Source organism: Dendropsophus ebraccatus, chromosome 5, assembly GCF_027789765.1.
Source record: "Dendropsophus ebraccatus isolate aDenEbr1 chromosome 5, aDenEbr1.pat, whole genome shotgun sequence".
In the NCBI taxonomy this organism is placed as follows: Eukaryota; Metazoa; Chordata; class Amphibia; order Anura; family Hylidae; genus Dendropsophus; species Dendropsophus ebraccatus.
The window spans coordinates 101453366-101481254 of NC_091458.1; the positions used below are offsets into that span (position 1 = coordinate 101453366).

A 27889-nucleotide genomic window follows, 5' to 3' on the forward strand; every position below is an offset into this window, starting at 1 on the left:
CCGGGGCTCTGCCTTCTTGGTACAAGGATAGATAGAGTCACTTATTTAACAAAATAACACTGGTGTTGCAGAAGCCCCGGGATGATTTATAGCTGGTAGCCATAGGCTTGCTTCAGTGCCAGTCTTGTGTGCTGCTTAAGGAACCTGGAACATTGAGGAACATTTAAGGCAGATTTTACCAATACTAATGCTGTAATGTAAACTTAGACCAGCACAGCTCCAACTCCAGCCCAATTTGAGAGCCAAATTGGCAGGGCTGCACAAACGATGGCTGGATCATTCCTGCGGCTCTTTACTTCACACACATCACCTAACAGATGACAAATTAAGATTTTTTTTTTTTAACCAAGCAGTCAGATGTGAAATGAGTAATGTTCTGACCTCTGGGCCTTTTACACAGGGCAGTTGTTGGCCTCTGTGGCTAAGAGTTGGCCTATGTAATAGGGCTTTAATACTGCTTCAGATATTACTGTCTTAGGCTGATTGATAAATTTAGATATTAGAGGTGAGCTAATTTGAGCATGCTTGAGTCTGTCTGGATCTGGAAGTCACGGCATTTGATTACCGGTGGCTGAAGAAGTTAGATGCAGCCCTATGGCTCTCTCTATAGGCTAGTTTTTTTCTTTATGTGGAAGATGTGCAACGTTTTTTGTTTGTTTTTTTTTGTGCAAGTTGCAATAGTAAGTCTGCCCCTTTTGAGTTTCCAAGTGAAAATATTGTCACTATTCTTAAAACCCATTAAATTTCATGCATTTTTTTGGTAGATATTTTAACACTTCCTTTATTTTGCCTTATTCTTTCCATAGGTGGTAACTGGATCTGGTCGCCAAGAAGCCCAGAAGACTGATTCAGAGTATCGCAAGCTTTTTGACTTGTCCTTACAAGGGCTTCAGTTGTTGTCACAATGGAGTGCACATGTGATGGAAGTGGTATGTCCTGGAAAAGAACCTAATGTGATAATGTGATAAATCCCTTGTCCTTTTTATATATATATATATATATATATATATATATATATATATATATATATATATATATAATGTATATGTGTGTGTATATGTATATGTATGTATATATATATATATATATATATATATATATTTTGTAGGAAAAAGGCGACAGAACCTTACTATTACTTACTAAAGAGCACTATTTATGGAATTACTCTTTAGGACACTATAAATATAAAAAAATAAAAAAAGTCCTATGTACAAAGACATAAAACATTATTGTCATTTACAAGACAAAAAAATGTCATGCAGTAATGTCAAACATTTTGGTCGGTGGGGGCTTAGATATAGCTAAGAGAAGAGTGCAGCTGTGTGCTTTTCTCTGGCTTGGTGTTCACTGTCACTGTCGTGATTTTTTTTTTGCAGAAATCAATAGTCCAGGCGATTTTAAAAAACTTTGTAATTGGGTTTATTAGCCGAAAAATGCATTTTTATCATGAAAAAGCAGTTTGAAGCTCTCCCCCCTGTCTTCATTGTTCTCCTATGGAGAGAGCTAAATAAAAGACCAAAACAGGGAAACAAAGAGTTAATCTACAAATACCTCACCCTGTATCTCCTCTGACCATCACCACTGACCTCTCTGAGCTCTGATTACAGCTGTCACCCAGCTCCTGCCTGTAATCCCTTTGTTCTCGGCCTCCTCCCCCCTCCCCTCTCTATAGGAACAGACAGAGTGTGACTCATGCAACAAGTCACAATTTTCCGATTTTTTGCAGTGGATGGAAAAGAGGAAGGAGGGGGGGGACCTGGGAAAAGGCTTTTTAAATGCAGATAATATTTGGCTAATAAACCCAATTACAAAGTTTCTTAAAATCACCTGGACTATTGATTTCTGCAAAAAAAAAAAAATAAATATGACAGTGAACCTTTAACTCTAGTGGTGCTGCCCCCTGTTGATCTCATGCAGTCTGCTTTAGTTTGTCCTTATAGTGATGCCTAGAATTGGTCACACAGAAGCTTGCTGTTAGTTTTGCCAGATGGATCTTTCTTAAGATGGGCAGTGAGCGTTTTTCTATGAGCTTTTCACAGTGCCATAGCATCTGGGAAAAGCTAAGTCTTACCTACAACCCTCAAGGGGCACAAAAACAATGCCAGTAATGCCCATATCCCACACAAACCCTGCCCTAATTTAGGCCCTATCTCCCAGGAGTGTTGGCAATTAGCTGTATCTGAACACAGGAAGGCAGCCTGCATTGTGGATGCTGTGGCACAGAGAGTGAACGCTGTACTGTGATAACATAGAAGAGTTGTGTTAAAATAGTTGTGTGTACTATTCAAGGCCGTAATTCCCCCCCCCACACACACACACTTTGTGGGACAACCCATTTAAGCATTTCAACTTCTACTTGGTGTTTTATTTGTAGTATCAAACAACATTTAATCCTTGCTAAACTATTGTCTGTGCTTTGCTGTTTTGTGTTACCAGTACTCTTGGAAGCTTGTGCACCCTACTGATAAGTACTCCAACAAAGACTGTCCAGACAATGCTGAGGAGTATGAGAGAGCCACCCGATACAACTACACCAGTGAAGAGAAGTTTGCTCTGGTGGAAGTATGTCATCTTTGGTTTTTATACTAACTGATGAAGTCCGGCTTGTTTTTATTATAGTGGAATGGAAATAGAAAGCTAAACGCAGTACTTCACATTACTAAACACTTTACTTGATCTGATGCAACCATTGTCTATGTCATGATAATATTATAACCTGGAACTGTACTGTACAATATTCTGCTCCAATGACCATTTTCCTGGTAGGTTGCTTAAAGAAAACTCAACTAACTTATCTGGGACTGCCATTTATTAGTGGATTTTTTTCAACATTTGACTAGGGGCGGATTCATACAAGCATACTAGGAGTAGTTTTGTGTCCGTATTACCACCTTTAAGTCCCAGCCTGACCACAGTGCTAATGTCCTAAACTGACACGCCCAGAGTCAGGTGTATCTGGCCCAAGTAGAGAAAGTAGATAGGACCTTACTAGACTCAAACTTACAAATGTCTCAGCTCCTATAAGTTATCATGCTTGTATAGATCAAGCATGCAACAATCTTTTCACATAGCATTTTGCCATATGAAAAAGCTGTAAACCTTATGGGACACCTTTTCACATGTGCCATTCTATGGAATAGCAGAGCATACTGCACTATTGTAGAAAGCAAATCTCAGTGTCAGTGTGTTAAACTGACACCAGCATCAAATGGGTAATGGTGGTCTGTCACTGAAGGAGTGTTAGTTCATTTACTTTACATTGGATATTACTGTAGATGAATTTCAGCGTATGGTTTAATGAGTATATCTCCTTTTTCTGTGTGTAGGTGATTGCAATGATTAAAGGTTTGCAAGTTCTGATGGGCCGGATGGAGAGTGTGTTCAACCATGCCATTCGCCATACTATATATGCAGCGTTGCAGGATTTTGCTCAGATTACTTTACGGGAACCATTGAGACAAGCTATTAAGAAAAAGAAAAATGTCATCCAAAGGTAAGGGCTCATAAAGGAGACAGCGTTTATTTTCTTTCTTTCCTAACGTCATAACATGCAGTCCCAGGAATGTGTAAACCACATTCACCATTTTGTGGACATTCATAAAACTTTTAATTTTCTGTAAACAATTTGTGTAATAAAACTATTAAATTGGTCACCTGGGTTTTAACCTCTGCCATTATGCCTTTTTTTGGTGGCCTGGCAGTCGTTGTATACTTGGATTTCACACCTGTCAAGGGTCAGATATGCACCCCTGCGACAAAGGTGCCGATCAGTTACCATGGCAACCTTCTGAAGACCTCCATAGCTACCACGGTCAATCTGCTTGTACAGTTTACATCTGGCAGGCTGTACAGGAATGGCAAAATTACACTAATCATTCCTATGCAATAGCATTGTATTGATTAGTATAAGCAAACTAATGATGATATGGTATGTTTTTAGTTGTGTGTCTTTGTTTTTTTATTGCATGGGAGGGACTTGAATAACCCATGATGGTGTTGCCACCCTGTTGCTTTATTGCAAACTTCTCTATTTCAGTGTCCTTCAGGCTATCAGAAAAACAGTCTGTGACTGGGGCGCTGGATGTGAACCATTCAATGACCCTGCTCTTAGGGGAGAGAAAGATCCTAAAACTGGTTTTGATATCAAAGTTCCTAGACGTGCAGTAGGACCATCCAGCACTCAGGTACAAATGTTTAGCCTTTACAGGTACAAATGTTTAGCCTTTACATGCACACAGGATAGTATTAAAAAAAAGTTTTTTAAATTAACTGTAGCAGAAAAGTTGTACAGATTTGTAAATTACATCTGTCTAAAACCCCCAAGCCTTCAAGTTCAGAGCAGTAGAGGTTTTCTGTGAGGATTTGCTACTGTTATGGACAGTTCCTGTCACAGACAGTGGTGGCAGCAGAGAGCACTGTATCAGACTGGGTCAGACAGAGCGTGCAGCAGCTGATAAATTCTGAAAGGCTGGATTTTTTTAAATAGAAGTAATTTACAAATCTGGTAACTTTCTGGTACCAGTTGATTTACTGTAAAAACTAGCTATGCCTTTAGTCTTTTTTTATAGATAGAGAATAGTATTTTTATGACCATATCTGTTGTACTTTGTCTAACAATTAGACATCATGAGAATAAACAGAGGACATTTCACTCTTAAAGGGGATGATCATGCTAAAAATATATTTTTCTAAGAGTGTTAAATGTTATAAATTGAAAAAATAAACACTATTACCTACAGCTAGCTTTGCAGTCAAGTCATCAAATACTGTACATTATTTCCTTGACTGCTGCAACCAATAAACTATTCACATGACAGCAGCCAATCACTGGCCTCAGTGTTCTTCTGCTGTACATGCTAGCATCAATGACTGTATACTATTGCAATATAAACAAATTAAGATAGTAATTCAGTTTAGGCTGGGTTCGCCCCACATTTTTCTGGCTGTTAAACATATACATTAAAGAATATCACATTTTCCTATTAACTTTATAAATTATAAAGAAAAAAAACGGATGGCAATGGATGTTTTTTTTTTTTTACGTACACAAAAATGTGGTCCACCTTGTTTTTCTGTACATTAAAATTAAACATACAGAAAAGGAAACATCAAGATGCCATGTGAACCCGGCCTTACATGTCTAGCTGATATTGCTTGTATTAAGTGATATGCATGTTTTAGGATGATTGTATGCAATATGTTTAGAATGTATAAATTGCAATTAATTTGACCTAATTGTATATTTTTTTTGTTTGTAACGTTAATGAAATGATGGATGGGAATTGGGAATGAAGTGATTTTCAGCTGCTTCAGTTAATACAAGGATGACAAGGTTAATTTTCAATTAGAACCAATCGATTACCACCAATGTTTTCTTCTGTTTTCTTCCTTCTTGCTTTGCTTTTGATGGCTGGAAAGGGATGCGTATGTCTCTGGGCATTATTCTGCAGCCTTCTGTCTGTCGCTTTACTGCTAACAGCCCTTGTGATGTTATGTTCATCTGGTAACTATACTAAGCAATCTGCAAATTCTCATTCAGATTTGGCAATAACAGCTGTTGCATGCTTGTGTCATTTTACTCAAAATGATCTAATCTCTAGAAACAAAAGTCGTAGTTTTATATAAAGGTAAAATGTTGCACTTTGGATACAAAATAACACATAAAGACTGTTTTACATTGACAATTCCTCCTTATAACCCATGATAGTGCCCCCTTTACATCAGGTAATTCATCCACAAAACAAAGATTCTTAGTCTTAAACCAAAATAGTTGTGAGCAATTTCCTATATTCTTCTTTTTTTTTTTTTATAGTCTGGTTTTCTGTACCAACGGGTTATTAATCCTGCGGATTAGTGAGCGCCACACTTGTCGCTCCATCAGTGTGTCCTCTTAAAGCTTGTGCTTGTTGATGTATAGAGTTCTTGTGGATTCTGTGTAGAATCTGCACTGACAAACCTCTGTGTGAATTTATTTACAATCTTCTTCATGCAAATGATCATCATGGGTAAATAAGCCTGTGCAGTTTCCTTTTTTATTGTACGTTTGCTATTTTTTGCATTTGCCTTGGATTTCATATTGTATCGCATACAGATTTGCCATGAATTTGTTACATAGCCATGCATAGCATGTAAACCAGAGTAGTTCTGCTCTTGGCTGTGCCTATATTGCCCTGATATTGAAGCCGCATCATTTTTGCGATGATTGTATGTTAGGAAATTGCTCCTAAAACAGTCCGTCGGTGTGTTGTTCACAATGCCTTCAAGTCACCGATTCGTTCCATGTTTGCTTAGAGTTTGCTTTCCACACACAGACAAATTTGAGTAAAATAAAAAAACATTGGAAGTCCTTTTGGATATAGCATTTGTTTCGCTAACATACTAATCTTTTCTTTCCTTTCTGATTTCCTCCTTCTACCACTTCTTTCCTGTGTTCTTGGTCTCTTTTCGTCCCTACTTGTTGGTTTTCAGCTCTTCATGGTGCGCACAATGGCAGAATCCCTGAGCTCTGCAGAGCTGGTCAAACAGCTCAAGTCTCTGGGGATGGAAAAGTTGTTGCTTGTGGTAAAAAAGTTTCTGAGGCAGTCCTACTCCTATCCAACTATTTTAAACTTTGGTGGTAAGACGATATTTATTTCATCCCGTTTAAATAAAATGTTCTTATGGCAGTATGCATAGAAATGTATGTATGCAGATATTCTCTTTAAACAAATACAAATCGTAGTCAAAGATTTATTCAGTTTTCCACCCGTCATACCTCCAATCTGTACTAGAAGGCCACTTAAGTCTTGAGTACTAGGTCTCCTAGAGAATGGATGACATTCCCAAAGTTCTGCATCTAAGGACTGAAGGTTGTGGGTGGTAAAACTGAACTTATTTGTCTGATGATGCCTCTGTTTTAATGTACTTTGTTTTCTCCTTTCTTGTGTTTCTCCATTTGTGAATGCCTTCCCTTTTAAATGATACAGCTTTACATGGTGAGAACCATGCTAGAGTCACTCATTGCTGATAAAAGTGGTTCCAAGAAAACGCTAAGAAGTAGCCTAGAGGGTCCCACCATATTGGATATAGAAAAATTTCACCGCGAATCATTCTTCTACACACACTTGCTTAATTTCAGTGGTAAGATCATGGTATGATTCTGGCCATCCTCTTGTGACTGCTTACTTTGCTTGTTCTTAAATATGGCACACAAGAAATGGACTGTTAACTGCATGGTACAACTAAAAGTGTTGACATTTACCCAAATGTTAGTGCACTAATCTGCACACCAAAACGGTCATTAGAAAGATCCAGAGTTCTTCAACCTTTATTTTACAAGTTATGAAACTCCTTAAAGTGTCACTGTTTGGGAAAACTTTTGACACTTCATAAAGACATGTCAAAAGTTTTCATTAGTCTGGGTGTGAGCATTCAGAGCCATACTGATCAGAAGAATGAGCGGGAGAGAACGTGCTGCAGCGTGGTCCATCATTACGGCTCTGCACACTCAGACCTGGACTGATCAAAACTTTTTACCTGTCTCTATGAAGTGTCAAAAGTTTTCCCCAACGACAGTGACACTTTAAGTTTGTGCTGTTATGGAATGACACACCAGCTTCAAGCCCATAGTTTGCTTTTGGGTTGTGATCAATACCTTATGTGAAAGAAACTAGTAGATCAACATGATGCTTTTATGGCAGCTTCTTTTTGAAGGAATGTAACAATTTAACCAGAAAGGAAACAGAAGTCTTTTGTAGGAATGGGACTGTACAGGTGGGTTAAACTATAAGATCACTCATCTCATGGACATAATTCACTTTATAAAATTACTTGAAGCTTTGGCTCCCGCTGTGAGATGTTGTCAGACGACTCAGGTTTCTAGACTGTCTGCAGGATGTATGCTAATGGCAGGCATCCAGGCTGCACATTTCACTGTTGAATCTGACATGCCTTATTGACAATTTAGTTATGCTGCTTAATATTGGTGTCCGTTTGCTCTCTGGATTAGATTGGGCTACGGTGCAACCATGGCTGTCCTTCTAACTTTGGGCCACGTTCACACAACGTATGACATCAGCCGTTCTGTGACCAGGCCGTGTGACAGAACAGCCGGTGTCAGTGAAGTTTATCCCAGCCGGTACTGAAGTACCGGCCAGATAAACTCCATTTCTATTGAATTGGGAAGCGTGGGCCCCAGTCCCAATTCACCCCTGCACACTCTCCTTTGTGGGTTGTGCAACTGCTATTTAATGAATAGCGGCCGCACAAAACTGACATGTCAGTTTTCGTTGCGGCCGCTTGCAATCCCGGCCGGAGCGTATACTATGTGTATACACTTCGGCTGGGATTGCATTTATTGTCAATGCAAAGTATCTTTTAAATTATTCACTGCCGTTGTTGTAAATTGCAACAACGGCCATGGTTAATTAAAAAAATGCGTTGTGTGAATGTGGCCTTAGACTGTAACTTTGGTACAAGGCTACATTTTTGCCTGTTAAAAGAATCATTCAGAAAATTATGAACATTGCATTGGGTCCTGACCAGTTTCTCATGACTGCTGCACTGATATCATCTGTCTTCTGTGTTTAGTATTCACACGTTGTGATTGCTATTGGAGCCTATCTTCAACCACCTCCTTAAAGCATAACTGTAATTTAAGTAGCAAAAAAATGAAACTACTCAAATAAAAAGCCCACATGTTTTTCTGTCTGAAAGTGGTCTTGGCCTCCCTCTTTCATCTCGCTTGCTGGGTCCATCCACTGACTGCTGACCAGTGCCTTAGCAGATGGTATCACACAGCAGGATTAGATATAGCTCCCCTGCAGATGGTATCATATACAGTTGGATTAGATACAGTGCATTAGCATATGGTAACACACACAGTGGGACTAGATATAGCACCCCTGCAGATGGTATCACGCACAGTGGGATTAGATACTGTGCCCCTGCAGATGGTTTCACACTCCGTATGATTAGATACAGTGCCTCAGCATGATATCACATACAGTGGGATTACATACAGCGTTTTAGCATATGGTATCACACACAGTGGGATTAGATACAGAACTTCAGTAGATGATATGGTAACCTGCTTTCAGAACACCGCAGGATGCGCTGTCAGCTATGGAGGGATGTGTGTGTGTGGGGGCCTGCTGCAGTTCTATGTGCAAAGTGAGTGATGCTGGGAGTTGTAGTCCTCCCTCAGGTACATACATGCAGTGACAATAACCTGGTGCCGCTGAATACTTAGTAAAGTTTATAAGGAGGGGGAGGGGAGGATGTGCTGTGGGCATACATATAGTGTGAGGGCTTACTGTTGTTTAAAAATCCGGCACAGGCACAGCATGGGTTTCAAGGGGGCTGGGCAAACAAGAGTTGACAAGTAATGCAGAGGCAGACACAGGGTTGAGGGGACATTCAGCTAAATGTATTAAAAAAAAAAAAAAAAACCTGTGCTGTTTACCTTATTAATCTATATTGCAAAAATTCTTATCATGGCCTGAGCTAACTAAAATCAAATTGACAAAATATTTTATAGCTACCCCTTAAAGTGTACCTGTTATAATATTCAAAAGCTAAATCAGCAAATAAAGCAACTTTGCAATTTACATTATATATATATATATATATATATATATATATATATATATATATATATATATATATATATACTATAATATATATTTTAGTTATGCTTTAAAACAAAGCTATACTTTTCTGAAATCCAGGTCCGGTCTCCTGATGGCAGATTTCTAGTCTTGTGCTGGTTGAAAAGAAGGGACTTAACACAGAAAGTCCCGACCAGCTCAATGTATCCATCAATTGCATGACTGCCTTCTCTCTGTGAGCGCTTTGATAACCTGGGAAACAAGGGACTTCCTTTTTTTTTGTGACACTTTAATATATTATATATAGCTCACTAAATATGAGTACTTCGAGTATTTTGAGTTTTATTGTGCCGTCGTATGGTAATATTCTCTTTGTTGCCCATAGTAAGCAGTCACATTTAGCTTTCATTTACGGTCAGACAGCTTTATAAATCTCCACTTTGATTGTTTTTATTAACTGTTTAAGAACTTTAAAACAAAGCAATTGTTTACAGTATGAATTGAGTGCTTTAACAAGATATCCAAACAGGTAATCCTAGATATTTAAGGAATTTTTACCTATATAACTACATTGTAAAAACATAGGTTACATATATAAACAGTAGGCAATGTGTCACTATTTAGTTTTCATTACCATTTATAGGTATTTAAATAACTTAGTCACTGTCACTTTTCCCATTGTATTGTTCCCTTTTTTATTTTGTGTAGGTTGCCATGGTGCATACAGCTTTTCCTCCAAGCTGGGAATGAGATCTCTATAGATTGGCAAACAGCAGGCCCTGTGTATATAAGAATAAGGCCAGGGGCTGACTCTGTTCTCCGATAGAGATGATCGAACAGGGCTGAGGTTCAGGTTCGTACGAACTCGAACCATTGGCATCTGACTCCCTTTGCCTTCCCGTTCCGTGGGGAGGGTGGAGACAGCCCGGGTACGGCCTGGAAAACAGGGATACAGCCTAGGTAATAGGTTTTATCCCTGTTTTCCAGGTGGTACTCGAGCTGTCTCCACCCTCCCCACAGAACAGGAAGGCAGCGGAAGTCAGACGCCAATATTCGGGTTTGTACGAACCTGAACTTCGGCCCTGTTCGATCATCTCTATTCTCCAATACAGCAGTGTGTATGGAGCTTGCTCCCTTCTCCTTCCTGTTACTCCCTGTTACTCAGGCCAGGAAGTGCACCTCCAGGAACTGCGTGCTGCAGTGGGCAACTGCAGCCATAAGAGCAGAAAGATGCCTGTACACCTTCAATCACTGTGGGATGAACAATACTTTAGCTGACAGTTCTCATTTCCAGGCTTCTCATACACGTTCCCCCATGGGAAGGGGTATGCAGCAAACAGACTGCTCTGGCGCCAGTTTATCTTTCCAAAAACAAAAGGGTCGAGCTGTGAAAACCCATCACACTCGAACCTTGTCTCACACCCATTCAGTATGACGTTTATGGGCACCTTAAATGGTATGGAGATCTGTACTGACAATATGGAGATTCCTCAAATGTTGAGACTATTGTTCTCAGCATGTGAGGACTAAACATTTTCCTCCCTCCAGTTCATCCTGATACCCCACCTCATGTGAAAACTAGGAAAAACTAAGCTACTAAAAACAATAAGTATGTGTTGTAAGTGCTCTAATGGCCAGATCAATAACTATCATCTGTAATATTTTAGATTTTTTGTTTTTATAGTGACATGGAAAAAGATTGAACAGATTGATAAATCAAGGCTATAGTGGATGAGCCCCATTCTATGGAACTAATTTGTGGGGGGCAGAATCTATGTTAGTATACAAGTGTATAGAGAGCAGGTAATGGAAAAGAGCGCAGTGAACCCAGGAGACTGAAAGAGATGAAGCTGGGAGACCGGCAGACATTTTATTATTGCTAGAGGGGGGGCAGGTAAAGAAACTAGGAAAGGACCAGGAGCAAGTTCACTTTTTTTTTTTTTTTTTTCTTTTGCTAATGTCAGTCTGGGCTGAGAGGAGAACCAGTGGGGAGAAGCAACTGTGGCGAATTGGCTATTCTCCTGCTTTTAAAGTCGGCCGGGCCTGTGCTTGGGCAAAACGCTATTGTCCTTTTGCAGTCACAGAGCACAGGTCAGGATAAACAGTTAGGGGGAATTAAGTAATTTTACTATCCTTTTGCATGATTTTTTAGTTGTTCCTTCCTATTGTATGTTAAGGCAATAATAGACTGTAACTGTCCACATCTCTTTGTATTCATTGCCAGTATATACCATGTATATACCAATATATACATATACCGTAATTAGACTGGGGATCTCTTTGGATAATACTATGTTTGCTTTTTCCTGAAGAAACCTTACAGCAGTGCTGTGATCTGTCCCAGCTGTGGTTTAGAGAGTTCTTCTTGGAACTCACCATGGGTCGTAGAATTCAGTTTCCGATTGAGATGTCCATGCCTTGGATTTTGACTGACCACATTTTAGAGACAAAGGAAGCATCGATGATGGAGTAAGGACACACATTGTACTTTTTTTCCTATTCTTATACGGGTCCTCTGTCGGAAAAAATAATCAAATCAACCGTTGTCAGAAAGTTATACAGATTTGTACATTTCTTCTGTTAAAAAAATCTCAATCTTTCAAGTACTTATCAGCTGTTGCATGCCCAGTGGTGCTTTTATTTTTAGTTTAATATGATATTTTCTCTGCTGCCACCTCTGTCCATGACAGGAAACTATCCAGAGCAGGACAGTTTTTATAAGGATTAGCTACTGCTCCGGGCAGTTCCTGTCACAGACAGAGGTGGCAGCAGAGAGCACTGTATGAGTCTGGAAAGAAAACACCACTTCCTGCAGGACATACATCAGCTGATAAGTGTTGGAATACTTTTTTTTTTTATAGAAATATTTTACAAATTTATATAACATTTTGACACCAGTTGATTTGAAAAAATGTCTTGGTTTGACCAAGTGGGTTGCACCTTCCATAGATCTGTATGTAGCGATCAGTTGTTTTTCATTAGGCTCCTGTATTGGAACCATGTAACAGCCAGCTACCTTTAGGCCTCTTTCACACATAGTTTTAAGCTGTGATTTTGTTTGGTATATTTAGCCAAATCCCAGAATGGTACTGACACAGGAAAAACTATGGTTGACTTGAAAGCTTTACACTGGTTTTGGACCTTCTCTTGGTTTTGGCTACAAATACAAATCTTGCAGCATTGTGTGAAAGAGTCCGTATAGTCCGCTCACTAGAAGTAGACTGTACCAGCATAGTATCCTTACCATAGTTAATAACACACTGATGTTATTGATTCTTGGATTTATACGAAATTTGAACTTGTTTTCTTGTTGTTTTGCTAGGTATGTTCTTTATTCTCTGGATCTTTACAATGACAGTGCACACTATGCCCTCACAAAGTTTAAAAAACAGTTTCTCTATGATGAGATTGAAGCTGAAGTAAGTGAACCTTTTTGCAATTTGTTAATACTGCAGCCATTATTTAGAGTGCAGAACTTCAGATTATCATATGTTCTTTAATACCACTATTATCATAGACGGTATATAGAAACAAGAGTTCTCTGGCACATTCACTTACAATCCCTTTGCAATTCATATTAAACCAGGCATACAGTCGTATATGTAAGGGGCAGACAGACTAACACATTTTAAATGTTGTACAGCCTTTACCCCTTTTGCTTGCTGTTTGGTATTACTGAATGTACTCTTGAGCCTAACACTCTTTATTTATTCCTACATTGCCAATAGGTGAACCTGTGTTTTGACCAATTTGTGTACAAGTTAGCCGACCAAATCTTTGCCCATTATAAAGTTGTTGCTGGAAGGTACTTCTTGCATTTTCTTTTACCTTTGCTCGGTTGTCTGCTCTCTTCAGTTGATCTTAGTGCTGACTGGGTGGTTATATTTGCAGTTTACTTTTGGACAAGAGGCTTCGAGCAGATTGTAAAAACCAAGGAGTCAGTATTACACAACCAACATCTAACCGCTATGACACGTTACTGAAGCAGCGCCACGTTCAGGTTTGTAATGAGCTAGAAACACCTATGCTTGTGCTCAGTAGTATTAGTGTGTGTTCAGTGATATTACAGCAAATATGAGCTCATATGAAGAGTTATAGTAAGTTGCAACAAGCCTTATTTCTACAGAAATCACAAAAAGAGTTCCAGATGGTTCAGGGATAACACTCCACTCCAAAAACAGCACCCCACCTGTCCTCAGGTTCTGTGTAGTACTGACAAGAATGGTGCTGTTTCTGAAAGAAAGAAGCCATGTTTTTCTAAAACTGGATAACCAACCACTTTAAACAGTAAATTAAGATGTGCAGAAAAAAAATAAAGATGTTCATTACTTTCTGTCAGTTTACATGTAGCATCATGTTGGTATGCTATACTGACATTTTATGAGACATGAACGTCTTATATTTGCAGTCTAAAATTGCTCTTTATTGATGATAATTACTATAAAAAATGGAGAAAGCACAGCTGGTTTGCTTGACAAATAACAGAAAATGTAATGTCAGCAGTGTTAATCTTTGACATTTACTTAATACGTTTTTTTTCGTCCTTTCATTTTTGCAGTATACTTTATGGTAAGATGTAGGGTGCCATTACAGAGTATAGTTGATACTGCAAAGAACTAACCCTAATATGGCTCTGCAAATGGAAAAATGTATATTTTGACAAACTGTGCAAAGCTTCGGAATCAGTTTGCGCTGTACAAAAAAAAAAAAGCATTATAAAAAAAAAAGTATTATAAAAAAAAGTGTTACAGTGTTGTGATAAAGTGTTCTCACCATGTTATGTATGGCAGTAGTAGTGACTTCTTTTATGTTTACTGCTTTTAGCTCTTGGGAAGGTCTATTGATCTTAACCGGTTGATCACTCAGAGAATTACTGCAGCTATGTATAAATCTCTGGAACTGGCAATTGGACGATTTGAAAGTGAAGATCTTACATCCATAGTGGTAAGTATCATCTTATGTCCACTAAGACTAACTTTGGAAAGAATTAATTTGAGAAATTTGTCTTTGCTGTTTCTTTGAACAGCAGAGTATGTATGTTACCTTGCACAATTGAAAATCACATTTTTTATATAGAATACTTTCGGTAAAATGATTACTCAGAATTAACACTTTTGCACAAAAGATAATCACATGTGATGCCAACCCTCTGGGTTGTGCTGTGCTCAGTCAGCAAACTGACAGATAAGAGCAACTATTGACGACATCCTCCTATTTCACAGTAAGATCTCCTTCCTTTTGCAGTATTCTTTCCATCTCTGAACACAGCTGGCATGGGTTTTCTTAATGGCCAATCAGCATTCATCTTTAGTAGTCTAGTCTGTGCAGAGCAAAGAGACAACTGACATCACTTCCTGCATTTGGTCTTTTTTTTTTTTTTTTTGCTTTTACTAAAGACCAGATGGCATTAGTTATGGCTTCTCGACTGCAGGTGTCCAGTAAGTGAGACCCCAGTGGCCGATTTTATAGCATATAGAAAATGGGCAAAGCCGTTAAAAGTAAGTTGCAAAGATGGATTTTGCATGGCGTGTTGCAATGCAAGAAAACTCAGTGCCCATTGCTGTTAGCTGTTTTGGATATCAGCTCAGCCAGTGACTCGCCAAAGGGGTAATTAAAGCGACTCTGTACCCACAATATGACCCTCCCCCCCCCCCCCAAAAAAAAACCATTTGTACCTTCGGATAGCTGCTTTTAATCCAAGATCTGTCCTGTGGTCCGTTCGGCAGGTGAGGCAGTTATTATCCTAAAAAAATACCTTTAAACTTGAAGCTCCGTGCCCTACGGGCGTATCTGTGCCATAACTTTGCACAACCTCTCTGGCCCTCCTCCCCACCCTCTTCATCATTAGAAATGCCCTATTCCCCTATTCCCCACCTGTGGCAGCCCAGCACATGGGCTGGATCGTAAGGACCTGTGCAATGTTCAGCATGGAGAAAATGTTTCAGTGGCATTCCTAATGCTGAAGAGGGTGGGGAGGAGGGACGGAGGAGTGGTGCAAAGTTAGGGCACAGATACTCCCGTTCGGCACGGGCTTCAAGTTTAAAAGTATTTTTTAGGACAATAGCAGCATCACCTACCAGACGAACCGCAGGACAGATCTTTGATTAAAAGCAGCTATCCGAAGGTACAAGTGGTTTAGGGGGGGGGGGGGTCAAATTGTGGCTACAGAGTCACTTTAAAAAGAAAAGTAGTAAAGCAAAATCCCTGTTAGGATACATGTAGAGGGGGTAGGCTTTAATCTAGAGAAAGGTGTCCGAGTTTGCAACCCTTATGTAACTGTAAAGTAATGGAACATTAGCTTGGTATGAATGCTTACGCACTAACTCTGAAAGGGCCTGGTGTTTTTGGAGGAGTAGCTTTTGGATGATGAAAGCTTTTAAACAGAGAGGATGTTCAGTAGAAAAAAAGGCAGAGTTGTCCCCACTTTCATTGAATTGCTGCCCAGGTGTTTAGTCTGATTTCTGAATGTGAACTTGTGTTTTTCCCTATGCCATAAATAATTGCCATATTCACGACATGTATTTCGCTGCAGGAAGGATGATATTGAGTTACGTAGCAGTTGTTTTTACAGCTGCTTTAGCTGAAACGCATGCCTGAGTTCTTATCATGCCTTGGTCATCGGGTTGTATTTGTGTTTAAGACGCTTGGAATTTTAAGTCTTTGAATGGGTTTGTGTATAATTTTAGACATGTATCAAGTGTGCGGCTTACATTTATCCACCAAGGAAGGTGTCATCAAGGGGAGGCTAAAGTAAAAAGATAGGTGCAGAAAAGTAGTATTCATTTTTTATATATATTTTTTAAGCTTTGGCTGCTCTTTTTGTAGTAATTGCTTCCCTTTAGTGGCCAATTGTAATAGAATTAATAAAAATTTCATTTGGAATTCAACCTCTCTATAACAATTTCAGTGTCTCAAACGTCTACTGCTTTTCTAATTTCTGTACTTGACAGAATGAATTAAACTTTTTTCCAGTTATTATTGTGCTGTTGTAAGTCTAAGATCTAAATGTATCTCAGATGGTAAATGTTCTTTCGGAAATGAGACCTCTCCCCACTAAGGTGTTTTATATGTGGCCTTGCTACTGGTAAAATCTGTGAGTTATGGAGAATACTGTATGAATGTAAGTCTAGACTCAGAATCGTCAATATATTACCTATATAATATATTACACACTGAATTTCCCCGTGGTGGGATTATTAAAGGATTATTTTATCTTAATCCACAACTCACTCCAAAGAGACCAGCACGTGTGCGTGGATCGCTATGTCTTTTATGCTGTGTACATTTTATGCGCATAGATTAAAAAACTGTTGCGACAAGATTATGGTGTGAAGCATACAAAGTTCTGTGTCCTCACCCGATTGGTGTGCAGTCACTCCTACGGCCGGAAGTTCGGGTAACTATAGATTATGGATTCTGCTTTATTCGGGCACATGCACAGAACTGACCCAATGTGGTCGTATCTATAGCTTCCCGGGCGAGGAAACCTAATGACAGGTACACTGTAGGTACACACAAGCAGGTGCAAGATTGAAATGATCTTTAGTATGTTTTAGTCTGTGCATAACTTGTCCTTGTGAGGTACGCCCATTGTTTCTGCTAAATGCTACAGCTACATCTTATATCTCCTTCCCTAGGAACTAGAAGGCCTTCTTGAGGTGAACCGAATGACCCATAAGTTGTTGAGCAAATATCTGACCTTGGACAGTTTTGATGCCATGTTCCGAGAAGCCAATCATAATGTTTCTGCCCCCTATGGCAGGATCACGCTACATGTGTTTTGGGAACTCAACTATGATTTTCTCCCCAACTATTGCTATAACGGTTCTACCTACAGGTACATATTGCTTTTTATAAATTCATATTTCTCATTAGACAGACAAAACAGAGAATATTTTCGGCTACAACCCAAATTATCTTTTTATGTATAACTCCATTAATTATAGTTGCAAATAATCAATGTCAGTACCATTATTGTTTTCTCAAGTAAATTTTGTAGTTTTATTCATTTATGATAAAGGCGGGGGTGGAAGGCCTTTTTCCAGTATCACTGTGGAGGGGGTGGATGTCCACTTACCTCCCCACTCCAGCATCACGCTGCTCCGGTCCCCCTGTCTTGTGCCGCTGCCTGGTCTGAGAAAGGGTTTGAAACATGACGTTTTAAGCTCACTTAGCCATTCTGCAGCAGAATTGGTACCCTGCTACCGCAGATGAATGGCTGAGCAGGCTTAAAAAGTCATGTCTCAAGCCCTGTCTTAGACCAGGGCGAGGTGATGTGGGCCGGCATCCACCCCCTCCCTGGCTATACTAATAAAAAAGGCCTCCCACCTGGAGTACCCTTTTAAGTGAATGGTGTGTAAGTATGCATATAAAGGGAGCTCTGAATCAAAGGACTGCCCAGTTGACCACTTGTCACAGGATTAGAATTTCTAATAGAATTTAGTGCAAAAAGCATACTCTTTAGGTACCAAGCAACACATACCAGTACATAGATTGACATTGATTAGTATCCTCATTTCTTCCATTCAGGTTTGTTCGTACAGTTCTACCATTTTCTCAAGAATTTCAGCGAGACAAGCAACCGAATGCCCAGCCACAGTATCTCTATGGCTCTAAAGTAAGTACCTGTACAGCTCTGTGCATGATACATACAATATGTTTGGCATATGTGCCTGTAAAGCTCTAACACATACATCAAATGTAGTTGTGGTACTTCAGTCAACCAGTGCCAAAATAGTGTCTTTTTTTGCCTCCACAATAAAATATACTTTTAACGTATTATTGATCCTTCATCCATAGGTATATAGACATTACCAATGTATTTTAAAAGTCAAGAAATTATAACTTTACCTGGGTAATTATGTTATGAGAGCTGTTAAAATACATTTATTACAGCTTTTAACCACTGACTGACTGTTCTGTCTGTTTGGTTAGTTGTAGTAAGATGTAGTGCAATTAGTAGTAGTGCACACTGGTTTATCATCAATAAAAATCAATCTCGATTGAAATAACAGGAGCTGTTGATAGGAGGCGGTGGTGGTGGTGGGGGGTTGTGTTTCTATATTGGCGGGTGGGATATGCAGTACGGTGCTTGCCCTATAACAATTATAGGTGTCGGCCAGAACCATTGATTTCAGATGGTAAAAGCCCCTTGGTGTTCAAATTCTGCTTTCTAGAAGGTAAAGGTTCATGCTGTCCCGATTCCTAACAGTATTGAACATTGCGTTAGGTGCCAGGCTGCAGCCTACTTTCTGTCTTCTGGTGAAGTAGACCTGAATGCTTGGCTATTCTGAGTGTGCATGTCTAAGAAAGATGGTTGATGGTTTTTCTGAAATGCTTCCTTTTTCCAGTCCCTCCATCTTACAATGTTTGCAAAAACAAAAAAACACATTGGTGACTTGAGTTTGACATTTTTATTTGGTACAGTAATACACTACATAAAAAGCTTACTATATTTGATAATGGATGGTGTCTAGGATGTACTATAAAAATGCAAGGTAACTAAAGACTAGAACATATTAAACATTGAAGGGGCTGTCTGAGATTAGACTGTTGTAGCAGCCCATGGACGAGCATTTTTATTTTATTTCTTCTTAAATCTCAGTCAACTCTTTAATCCCATGAATGGTCAAGGTTCTAATGCGAAGAAATGATCAGTAATCATTCCTGATGATTGCTACAAATGTGGCTGAATATTCAGCTTGCTCTATAACTAATGGCTTCCTCTAATCCCATCATTAAAGAGTTTGTAGTTCAACTTGGCAGCCGATTATAAAGTAAAACTCTGTTCTTATGGAACATTATGTGCATATATATATGCTGGATTGAGAAGAGATTATCAAAATAAATCTTACTTAATCTGATCTTTCTAAACACATTCACAAAGGCAAGAATGAGAAAGAATGGATAACTGCATCGGGGACCCAAAATATTTACAACACCATAGAAGTGTTGGGACTGGTTCTTGTAGAGGACAGGATTTTTCTGAAATGGATGGATGGATAGATAGAGTAAAACAGGCAGACTCTGCTAGGACTCCCGCCTGCCACAGTGTGTCAATGCGATGCCTCGCTCTCCGCTCAAAGAATTTACATGTCCAGAGTCCAGAGGCGCGCGAGGCATCGTATTGACACACTGAGGCAGGCAGGAGTCTGAGTCCGCCTGTTTTACTCAGTGTGAACAGACCCCTAAAAGCCTTTTGCATTCCTTATACATTTTACAGTATCAAAAGACAGAAGTGTATACATTTTAGTAGGAAATGGATCTTTTACAGATTAGGTATGGACAGAGAGGAATCCTCTCCTTATTTACTGGTATCTTGCTACATATTCACAGCCAACAACTCAGTAATGCAATCTTTAGAGCTATTACTTGAAGTCTAAAGGGCACAACTATTACAATATATTTGTGTCTAGGTAGATACATGGCTCCCATAACAGCTGACAAATTCCTGAACAATATATCTGCATTGCATCAATGCATCTTCATTTGTTGCATGGAAACCGCATGCTAGAAGCAAGTATCTTTTCAGTCCTGCATCGGGGGAGATCGCACGCTTTTTGCCTGCGATTCATTATCATCCGTGATATTCTGTGGGCAATGTGAAGTCACACGACTATATATTGTTTCATGCGCTCACTATTTTGTATTGCAAAATAAATCCACCAGATCCAGCCAGAAGATGACACACTATAAAAGTTGATCAAAACCTAAAGTGAAGGCTTCAGTCTGATTGCTTTTCCCCAGACTTGGCAGTGCTCCCTGTCCATGTCTGTGTAAGTTTCTGTTGATGTTTGCTGGATACTTGCCATGTACACACTATAATATTTTATTTTACTCCCAGATTTAGTGACCTAAGTACATCCGTGTCTGGAAAGATTTTTGTTGCATCCTGCAATTTAAAGGCCATATCTCATCATGACAGCACCGTATGAACATAAAGCTTGCAAAGGATTTAGCTGAAGTAATATGTGGCAACCATTCAAAAGTATGACACTGCAGAGTAGAGAGCCACTGCGTATCATATATTACATAAAGACATATTGGTTAGATCATTGCAGGACTGTTGCTGGAAATAAAAGGGAACTGGACGTCTTTTCAGCTGAAGGCCAATCCTTAGAATATGTCATCATCAATATAAGATCCGTGGGTGCCTGACTCTTGGTACTGCCACTGAGCAGCTATGTGTTGGGCCATGGCACCCTAGAATTGGCTTGCAATCATGCTGGGGAATTATTTAATTACATGTTCAGCTTTCATTGCCATAGTTTGTTTTACACTTTAACATTTCTAATCTAAATTGACTATCCAGTTTTTGGGATTAGTAAATTGTGCATGGCTGGCTTAAAGGGAGATTTCAGTTTTGCTAAGAATAATGCTTAGAGAGTATTTTTGAATATTATTGCTCTGTACTTAAGACCAATTTCCCTGTAGGTCTATTACAGGTCTATTACAAATGTTGCTAAGTTTCTCTTCTCCAGTTTCTGCAGTTCCCTGTAGCTGATCTACTTTGTCTCTACACTTGTATCAAGCCTACATGATTCTCCTCTACAAATTTCTTTTTTTCTTCTTATCTTTTTATTGCCAGCCATTGTGTCCCCTCCCCACATGATTCTTTCCCTTCTCTCCATACTTGGGGCTGATGTGTAGCCACTTCACTGGGAAAACAGAAAGCCCATCTGACAGATGTATCTATTTTTTCTCCTAGTAGGACATTTCTAAAGAAGATTATTTTAGAACGTTGCTTCATTTTGCATTCAAGAAAGAAATTAACAATAGAAAAATGAGTACAAAGATGTCCATAGCAGTTTATGTATCAAGGTTATACAACTTTTTTACATGCTTTATGGTTCAGTTCTTCAACATCTAGATGTGTTTGCTGTCAGTAAATGGGAACACTTACTACTTCAAACCTTTACTTACCCATTCTTCTTCTCATCTAATAAGTGGATACAGTTGCAGCCAGTCTACCCTCTGTAAGCTAAACAGCCTGGACTCCAGCTCTTGCTGCCTAGACTTGATGCATTGCTTGGACCTAATACAGTTGTATTAATTTGTCTGATGAGAGCCAGACTTTCTTCATTGGGATTAAAGTCTCTAGATCTAAATCAGGACTTTTTAATTTTCTGATCACAATCAAATGGTGAGGAACTGAAACACATTTGTTACAGAACTGACCAAAGTTGTAGAAGTGGCCTCTAACCTTTTACCAAAGTGTGTGTGCGTGTGCGCGCGCATGAGGAGTAGCCCTATTCCAGGCCATTGTATTTTGTATTTGTCACTCGTTTTCCCCTCTAGTTGTCAGTTGTCCCTGAGATAGAGGGTGGAGACTAGCTGCTTTATTGTCTCCTATACATTGCACACATGGAAGAGAGCGTTCTGCGTCCCTATTTCTCTATAGCCAACCATCAGAAGCAGCAGCATGGAGGACATAATTGAGAGCCATTTTTCTCTTATAAGCTATATTACAAAGTTATATTTAATTGTACTTTTTTGTTTTTTCACAAAGTTTAAGGTTCAATGACATTTTAAGCATTATATATATATATATATATATATATATATATATATATATATATATATATATATATAAAAACTTCAAATATAAGAATTTCCTACCAATGTCATCTTACAATAGCAGTTTCCACTACTAAAGGTAATGTTGATCTTCATATTGAGACCATCTTTATTAGACTAGAAGCTCAGTTGTTACCTGCTGTGATGTTTCGGAAGTGGTTAGACTATTCCACAATGTACTGATCTGTTTGTTTTATGAGCCATTTGCAAATGTGTAAACTCAACTTCTGTTGCTATAAAACCTATTTTTTAAATGCATGTTGCTCATTAAGTACTGCGTATGAATAACCTTTTAGTCCTGACATATAAAAAAATTTACAGCAAAACTCTATACAGAATAAATGTTAGAACATAATCTAATACTTATGCTTGTGTAGCATACATACCGACATGCATTTCTTTAATCCATTGACTACATATATGATTATGGTTCAGGAGACTACTGCAAGGTCATTTCTCTGTAGTTGGTTGTGCAGCTATATCTTCATGATCATTAGTTATAAGGCTATTGGTTTCATCAGCAGTTAATGGATCTTTATTCATAGGGGCCACATTGCTCCCTTCTGTGCTTGTGTCTTCTTTCTTGTTATCCTCATTTACGGGTAGAAGGCCTGGTTTTTCAGAATTCTCAGTGGACTTTTCATCTCTTACCCAGGCTTGTCTCTTGTCTCTGTCATTGCTTTCTACATTCTGTGCTCTTGCGCGCTCTTGACGCTTACGCCACCATATATGCAGGCACCCATAGAGAAGGATGCAGGCTATAATAAGGAGTATAATGCTGCTAGTGAGCCAGATTCCTAAAGCTAGGTCCTTTTTCTTGCTGCTGACTGTTGATGGATCTTGTGCTGAGGTATGGAAGATTTTGCATTGGTCACTGGAAGGGTTAGCGGACTGACAGGTCACACACAGAATATATGTTGTGAGAGGGGTGAGGTTTTCAACAATATAGAATGTCCGGCTGGCTGGAATTCTCTCTTGTCTCTGAAAGTGTTCTCTGGAGTATCCAGACATCATCGTGTTCCAGTTAGACTGGTACATGATACTGTAGAAGCTGTCAGCACAGCTAGGGATTGTTGGCCAGATAACCATGGCTGTGTTAGCAGTGACGTTCTGGACTGAGATCACCATTCTAGTGTTCTAGATTGCTTTCAACACCAACCAAAATCTAAAAAACAAAACAAATATCACTTATTTGGATGTTTAAAAAAAAATTCTGCCTCAGATAATCCTTGGAAGTCTCAAGGTCACAGATTTTATTTCCAACAACAACCAAAAGGCAAAGAGCCTGTGTCCACAGACCATAATATAATTCACATAACACACAAGTCTGGGTCCTGTTTTATGGAACTGACATTTTATAGGCATTATTTATAGTCTTCTAGTGCATATAAAGTAAGATACATAACGCGCTGCTGTTCTGTGCAGGGATATAGACTACACTTCAGTAAGTGTCTACAGACAGCAGAGGGTTATGGTGGATACAACACTGCCACATTTTCTTGGACAAATTAGTTTGTGCTGTATTTTGTTTCTTTGTCTCTCAGTTACCTGGCCCATATCACCTATGTTTTGTGAAAAAAAAATCCCTTTCATACATAAGATAAAGACATATCCGTTATACTAAAACATCCACTCAAAGGAATCATATTATCATTACATTAATATTAAGCTCATCAAAATACAAACACGTTAAAGCGTTAGGCTGGGTTCACACATAGTGTTTGGTCAGTATATGTAGCCAATACCAGAAATTATGGAGAGAAACTGTAATGGAAAGACTTGAACCTCTTTTTGGGCCAACTCCCGGTTTTAGTACTCACTAATACTGTATGTGAACCTATTATAACAAATTTCGGTTATTGTGTTATTTTTATTTATTTATTTTTACATATATTGCGTTTATAGTATTCCTGAAAATAGAGAACCACATCTTAGTCCAGCACTGCATAAATAGATGTATTATACTCAATGAACAACTTGAACTAATCTACGTTAAGTATTTTCTCCAGGTCCCACAAGTTATGTTCAGACAGCTGCAATAGATAGCTAAGCTGCATGGGCTTTATCACTAGCATTATTTACAGATACAGCTGTGTAATATATATTAGTGTGCAGGGGGAAAAAAACCTGATGAAACAGGTGTCTTTTTATGTTACTATACAGTTAGATTGAGAACACAGTGTTAGTTTATAAGAAATTATGTCTGCTATAAATTCCCCCAGGCATAGTAAATATCATTACAGATTCAGTAAAATTCCTGTTAGTAAAGACTCTTCATACACATGAATATAGTCACAGAGACAAGATACTACAAAGGATCTACGTGCTGGCGACTATATCCGTACACAAAGAGGTCATTTTTAGCTATGTAAACTCATTATGCCCAATGTAGACAGGTTTAATTTCCTAAATAAGAGCTCAGCGCCTTTAATCTCTCTAGCTTCCGATGGAATGAATGACTCCTACATATGAGCAGATTAAAATTATAACACAGTGATAACATAGCAAGAATATACCAGTATTTGAGAGATACAGAATCCTCCTTAAAATGTCACGGTCCAAGTTAAAAAGTAAATGCCTACCTGAGACGTGCGGGCAAAAGGGAAGTTGTCTTCTGCAGAATGGGTGTGTATGATTTCACTGTCGGCTGTAATATATTTGATGTGATTTGCACCTGTGGCTGATCAGTTCCTGCATTCCTCAGTCTGCCAGCTCCCTGTGCCCGTCACTCGTGTTCTCATTCTCCAGGGACACTGGTGAAATGACTCCTTTGTCTCTGCTGCATGAATTCACATGTGAGCGCATATTCCCTGAGTGCTTGGTTGCCTTGGTTTTTAAAAGACATAAAAAGATTATTTTTTTTTTCTTTACCCCTCCCCCCTCTTCAGCTCGTCTCTCACATCGCCTTATGTCCTCTCTTTTAGTCAGAGCACTGAACTCTGGAACGGTTCCCCCCCCACCCTTTGAGATGATAAACACACACTCAGAAACTAGCTGTCAATATGATTGGACAGATTTTCTGTTCAGAACAGACCACTACTACAGGCAGTGACGGCTGTTGTTGAGCAGTGCAACCAATAACTTTCTAAAATTTGTTAGAACACGCAACATACTTTAGGTGCAGATAATGGTTTGTTAGTCCTGTTCGTGGCAAAGACTGAGTGGATGCTCTGCACAGAGCGGTGACCATTTAACAGATAAGAACTGACACATTATTCTTGTTTACAGTTACATGGAAGATTTTCTGCATTAATCTACATTTTTTTGTTTTTAAATGGTCACTAATCTTTTAACATACTTTTAAGGATAATAATTGTGTACATGAGAAATAGCCAGTCTATACATTTATAGGGTATTTTTTTCAGCAGTTCTCCCTTCTGCAGGCTCAATCCTCTAATTTCTCATTGTCCCTGAGCTAATAGGTGTAGACTAGCTGCTTTGATGGGTCTAAAACACTGAACACATGCAAAAGAGAGGAATCCTATTTTTCTATTTTTTTTCTTAATTGTTAATTAACATAACAAGAATGTATATAGGTACATTAAAACATCAGTGCAATGGCAAGGTAATATTTGGCGTCAACAACCAAATGACTGGCACAAGGCATCAGCCATATCATGGTGTATTTAACTAGGATCAACTGATCATAGGAAGTAAGGTATAACAGTAAAATAACACAGAAAAACACTCAGTATATTATCCAATTCATCAAGCAGAAACGTAGGCTATGTATAAGATAAAAACCGACAAAACATAGTGTCTGGGATGGGGCAAGTACCCCCAGAATCCGATTAGGTCCACAGCTGTTGGAATCAATATACACTTCCAATAGATAGCCAAGAGGCATTTTGCTGCCGTTAGCATGTGCAGAAGCAGCCTGATCGCATGTTTCCGCCTTCCCTTAAGTGGGACATTCAACAGATAAATTAGAGGGTCAAGGGAAAGAACTTGTTCCAATACCGCTGCTACCAACCCCTGGAATCCCTCCCAGTAAGGTTTCACAAGGGGGCGGGATCCTATTTTTATAGCATGTTCTCAGAAGCAGCATGTAGGAGATTATCGAGCAGTGCCGAGTAGTGTAAGCCGTGAATCATGCACTGGTGTAAGATAAAACACTTTGGTGGAGATTTATGAAAGGGTGTAAATATACACCTGGTGTAAACTGCCCACAGCAACCAATCACAGCTTTACTTCAGTTTCCAATATTAATGCCCTTTATCAGGTTACCCTATTAAGGAAGGGCATCAACTTATAAGACAAGCGTAATGACACATGCAACACCATTTGTTTGACCTTTTTTCTTTGCCACAGCATTCCACTGCATTTTTGTTTCATTGCCTATTACATCTTTCCTGGCCACTCTCAGATCCCTCCCAATCATTATCCCGTGAAATACCACTATTTAGTGTACACAATATCCCAGAGAGCACCAATCCAGCAACACAGTGTAGAAATAAATACTGCTCCACCTATAATAAATCAACATCACAGTGCAGAAATACATACTGCACCACTTGTGTTAACCCAGCACCACAGTGCAGAAATAAGTACGGCTCTTCCTTTAGTAACCCAACACCGCAGTGTAGAATTACATACTGCTTCTTCTTTAAATTGGCATCACACTGCAGCATTTATGTCTCTTTAACCCACCCCTTTACCGACCTTGCAGTTTTTATCCCCCCCCCCCCCCCAAATAATAGCATTGATCCCCCACCTCCTCTTCCAGTTTCAGCTACACACACACACACACACACACACACACACACACACACTTTGTTTCACAGCTCTATAGGAGAGGAGGAGAGCAGTGAAGAACCCTCACGTGTGTGTCAGCTCCCCTGCTCTCTTCGTGTTCATTTACGCTGCCCCTAGGTAAAGGGTGAGGGCGATAATGCTCACGTTACCATGACTATGTCTTTATTACAAGTCATTAACCTGGTGTAAGGACGGAGCCTGCACTAACAATGGAGGGCAGCCATTATCAGTGTAGGTTCTGCTTTGGAGTCCCTGCTGTGTTCTGATGTCAGGGACAGGCAAGGACCCCACTCCTCAGTTTGAGAAGCTCTGGTTTAAGTACATGGCACTTCTGAGACACTTATTTGGTTATGATGGACGTCTATTGTAGCTTTGATACCAGCTGTGTTGGAGAAGGAACTAGAAGCTTGGTATTGTGCTATTTTTACCTCATGATGGAGGTAGTTAGGGGTTGGGGGGAATGCCCCCTACATATAATAAATACAATTTTATCTAAGTTTAAGATAAACTTTGAATTCATTCTATAAGTCTCTAGTTTGTCAGGGTAATAAATTTATTTGGTTACCTAAATAATAAACATTAAAGTGGACAAATCTATAAATTGCAGATGCATCATGATGCTGTGGATAGAATGGTTGTATGTTTTTATCCCCCATTCTGGTTCATAAGAGGTGAGGTGGCCAAGGACCTTCTACCTTACTCTCTCTTGTCTCTTCCTATGTTAAACCATTTGACATGGTTGAGGCTTTTAATTAAATACAATCAAAGCTCAGTTTACCAAAGCAGTCTTTCAGAACAGGGTCATGCTTAATCTGTACAGCATCTGCTATATTAGGAGTTCATTAGAAATGGAAGAAAACATGGCACATGTAACTGCTCACCCCGTGTCCTAAAGCACAAGTAGTAGAAGACCTTCAGTAAATTGTGCCTGCATGTGTTTGTATGCATACATTTAGGAGAGCTAGATGTAG

The 27889-nt window shown here is 39.2% G+C and overlaps 2 protein-coding genes across 3 annotated transcripts in view; one reads left to right on the forward strand and one right to left on the reverse strand.

The window, feature by feature from the left end:
* The window catches only part of CYFIP1 (cytoplasmic FMR1 interacting protein 1), an 82878-nt gene that overhangs the window by 34152 nt on the left and 20837 nt on the right, over positions 1 to 27889 (forward strand). Inside the window, exons 12-23 of one of the 2 annotated variants that reach the window (XM_069970838.1) lie at positions 807 to 929; positions 2437 to 2562; positions 3327 to 3493; positions 4037 to 4184; positions 6469 to 6616; positions 11900 to 12056; positions 12910 to 13006; positions 13316 to 13392; positions 13479 to 13587; positions 14412 to 14531; positions 17225 to 17424; positions 18117 to 18204. In XM_069970838.1, the coding sequence (XP_069826939.1) occupies positions 807 to 929; positions 2437 to 2562; positions 3327 to 3493; positions 4037 to 4184; positions 6469 to 6616; positions 11900 to 12056; positions 12910 to 13006; positions 13316 to 13392; positions 13479 to 13587; positions 14412 to 14531; positions 17225 to 17424; positions 18117 to 18204 (1560 nt within the window). Of the gene's footprint in view, positions 1 to 806; positions 930 to 2436; positions 2563 to 3326; positions 3494 to 4036; positions 4185 to 6468; positions 6617 to 6965; positions 7120 to 11899; positions 12057 to 12909; positions 13007 to 13315; positions 13393 to 13478; positions 13588 to 14411; positions 14532 to 17224; positions 17425 to 18116; positions 18205 to 27889 lie in introns of both variants that reach the window. The other variant, XM_069970837.1, reaches the window with a different exon arrangement.
* FNDC9 (fibronectin type III domain containing 9) lies at positions 22186 to 25068 on the reverse strand. The gene is made up of 2 exons (XM_069972385.1): positions 24746 to 25068; positions 22186 to 23328 (listed from the first exon to the last, which is right to left on the reverse strand). Exon 2 carries the CDS (start codon positions 23289 to 23291, stop codon positions 22614 to 22616), a length of 678 nt encoding a protein of 225 aa, XP_069828486.1. The 5' UTR covers positions 23292 to 23328; positions 24746 to 25068; the 3' UTR covers positions 22186 to 22613.

Bases quoted from the DNA above. Each gene is read 5' to 3' on its own strand.
- FNDC9 (XM_069972385.1), bottom strand. From the start codon at position 23,291: ATGGTGATCTCAGTCCAGAACGTCACTGCTAACACAGCCATGGTTATC.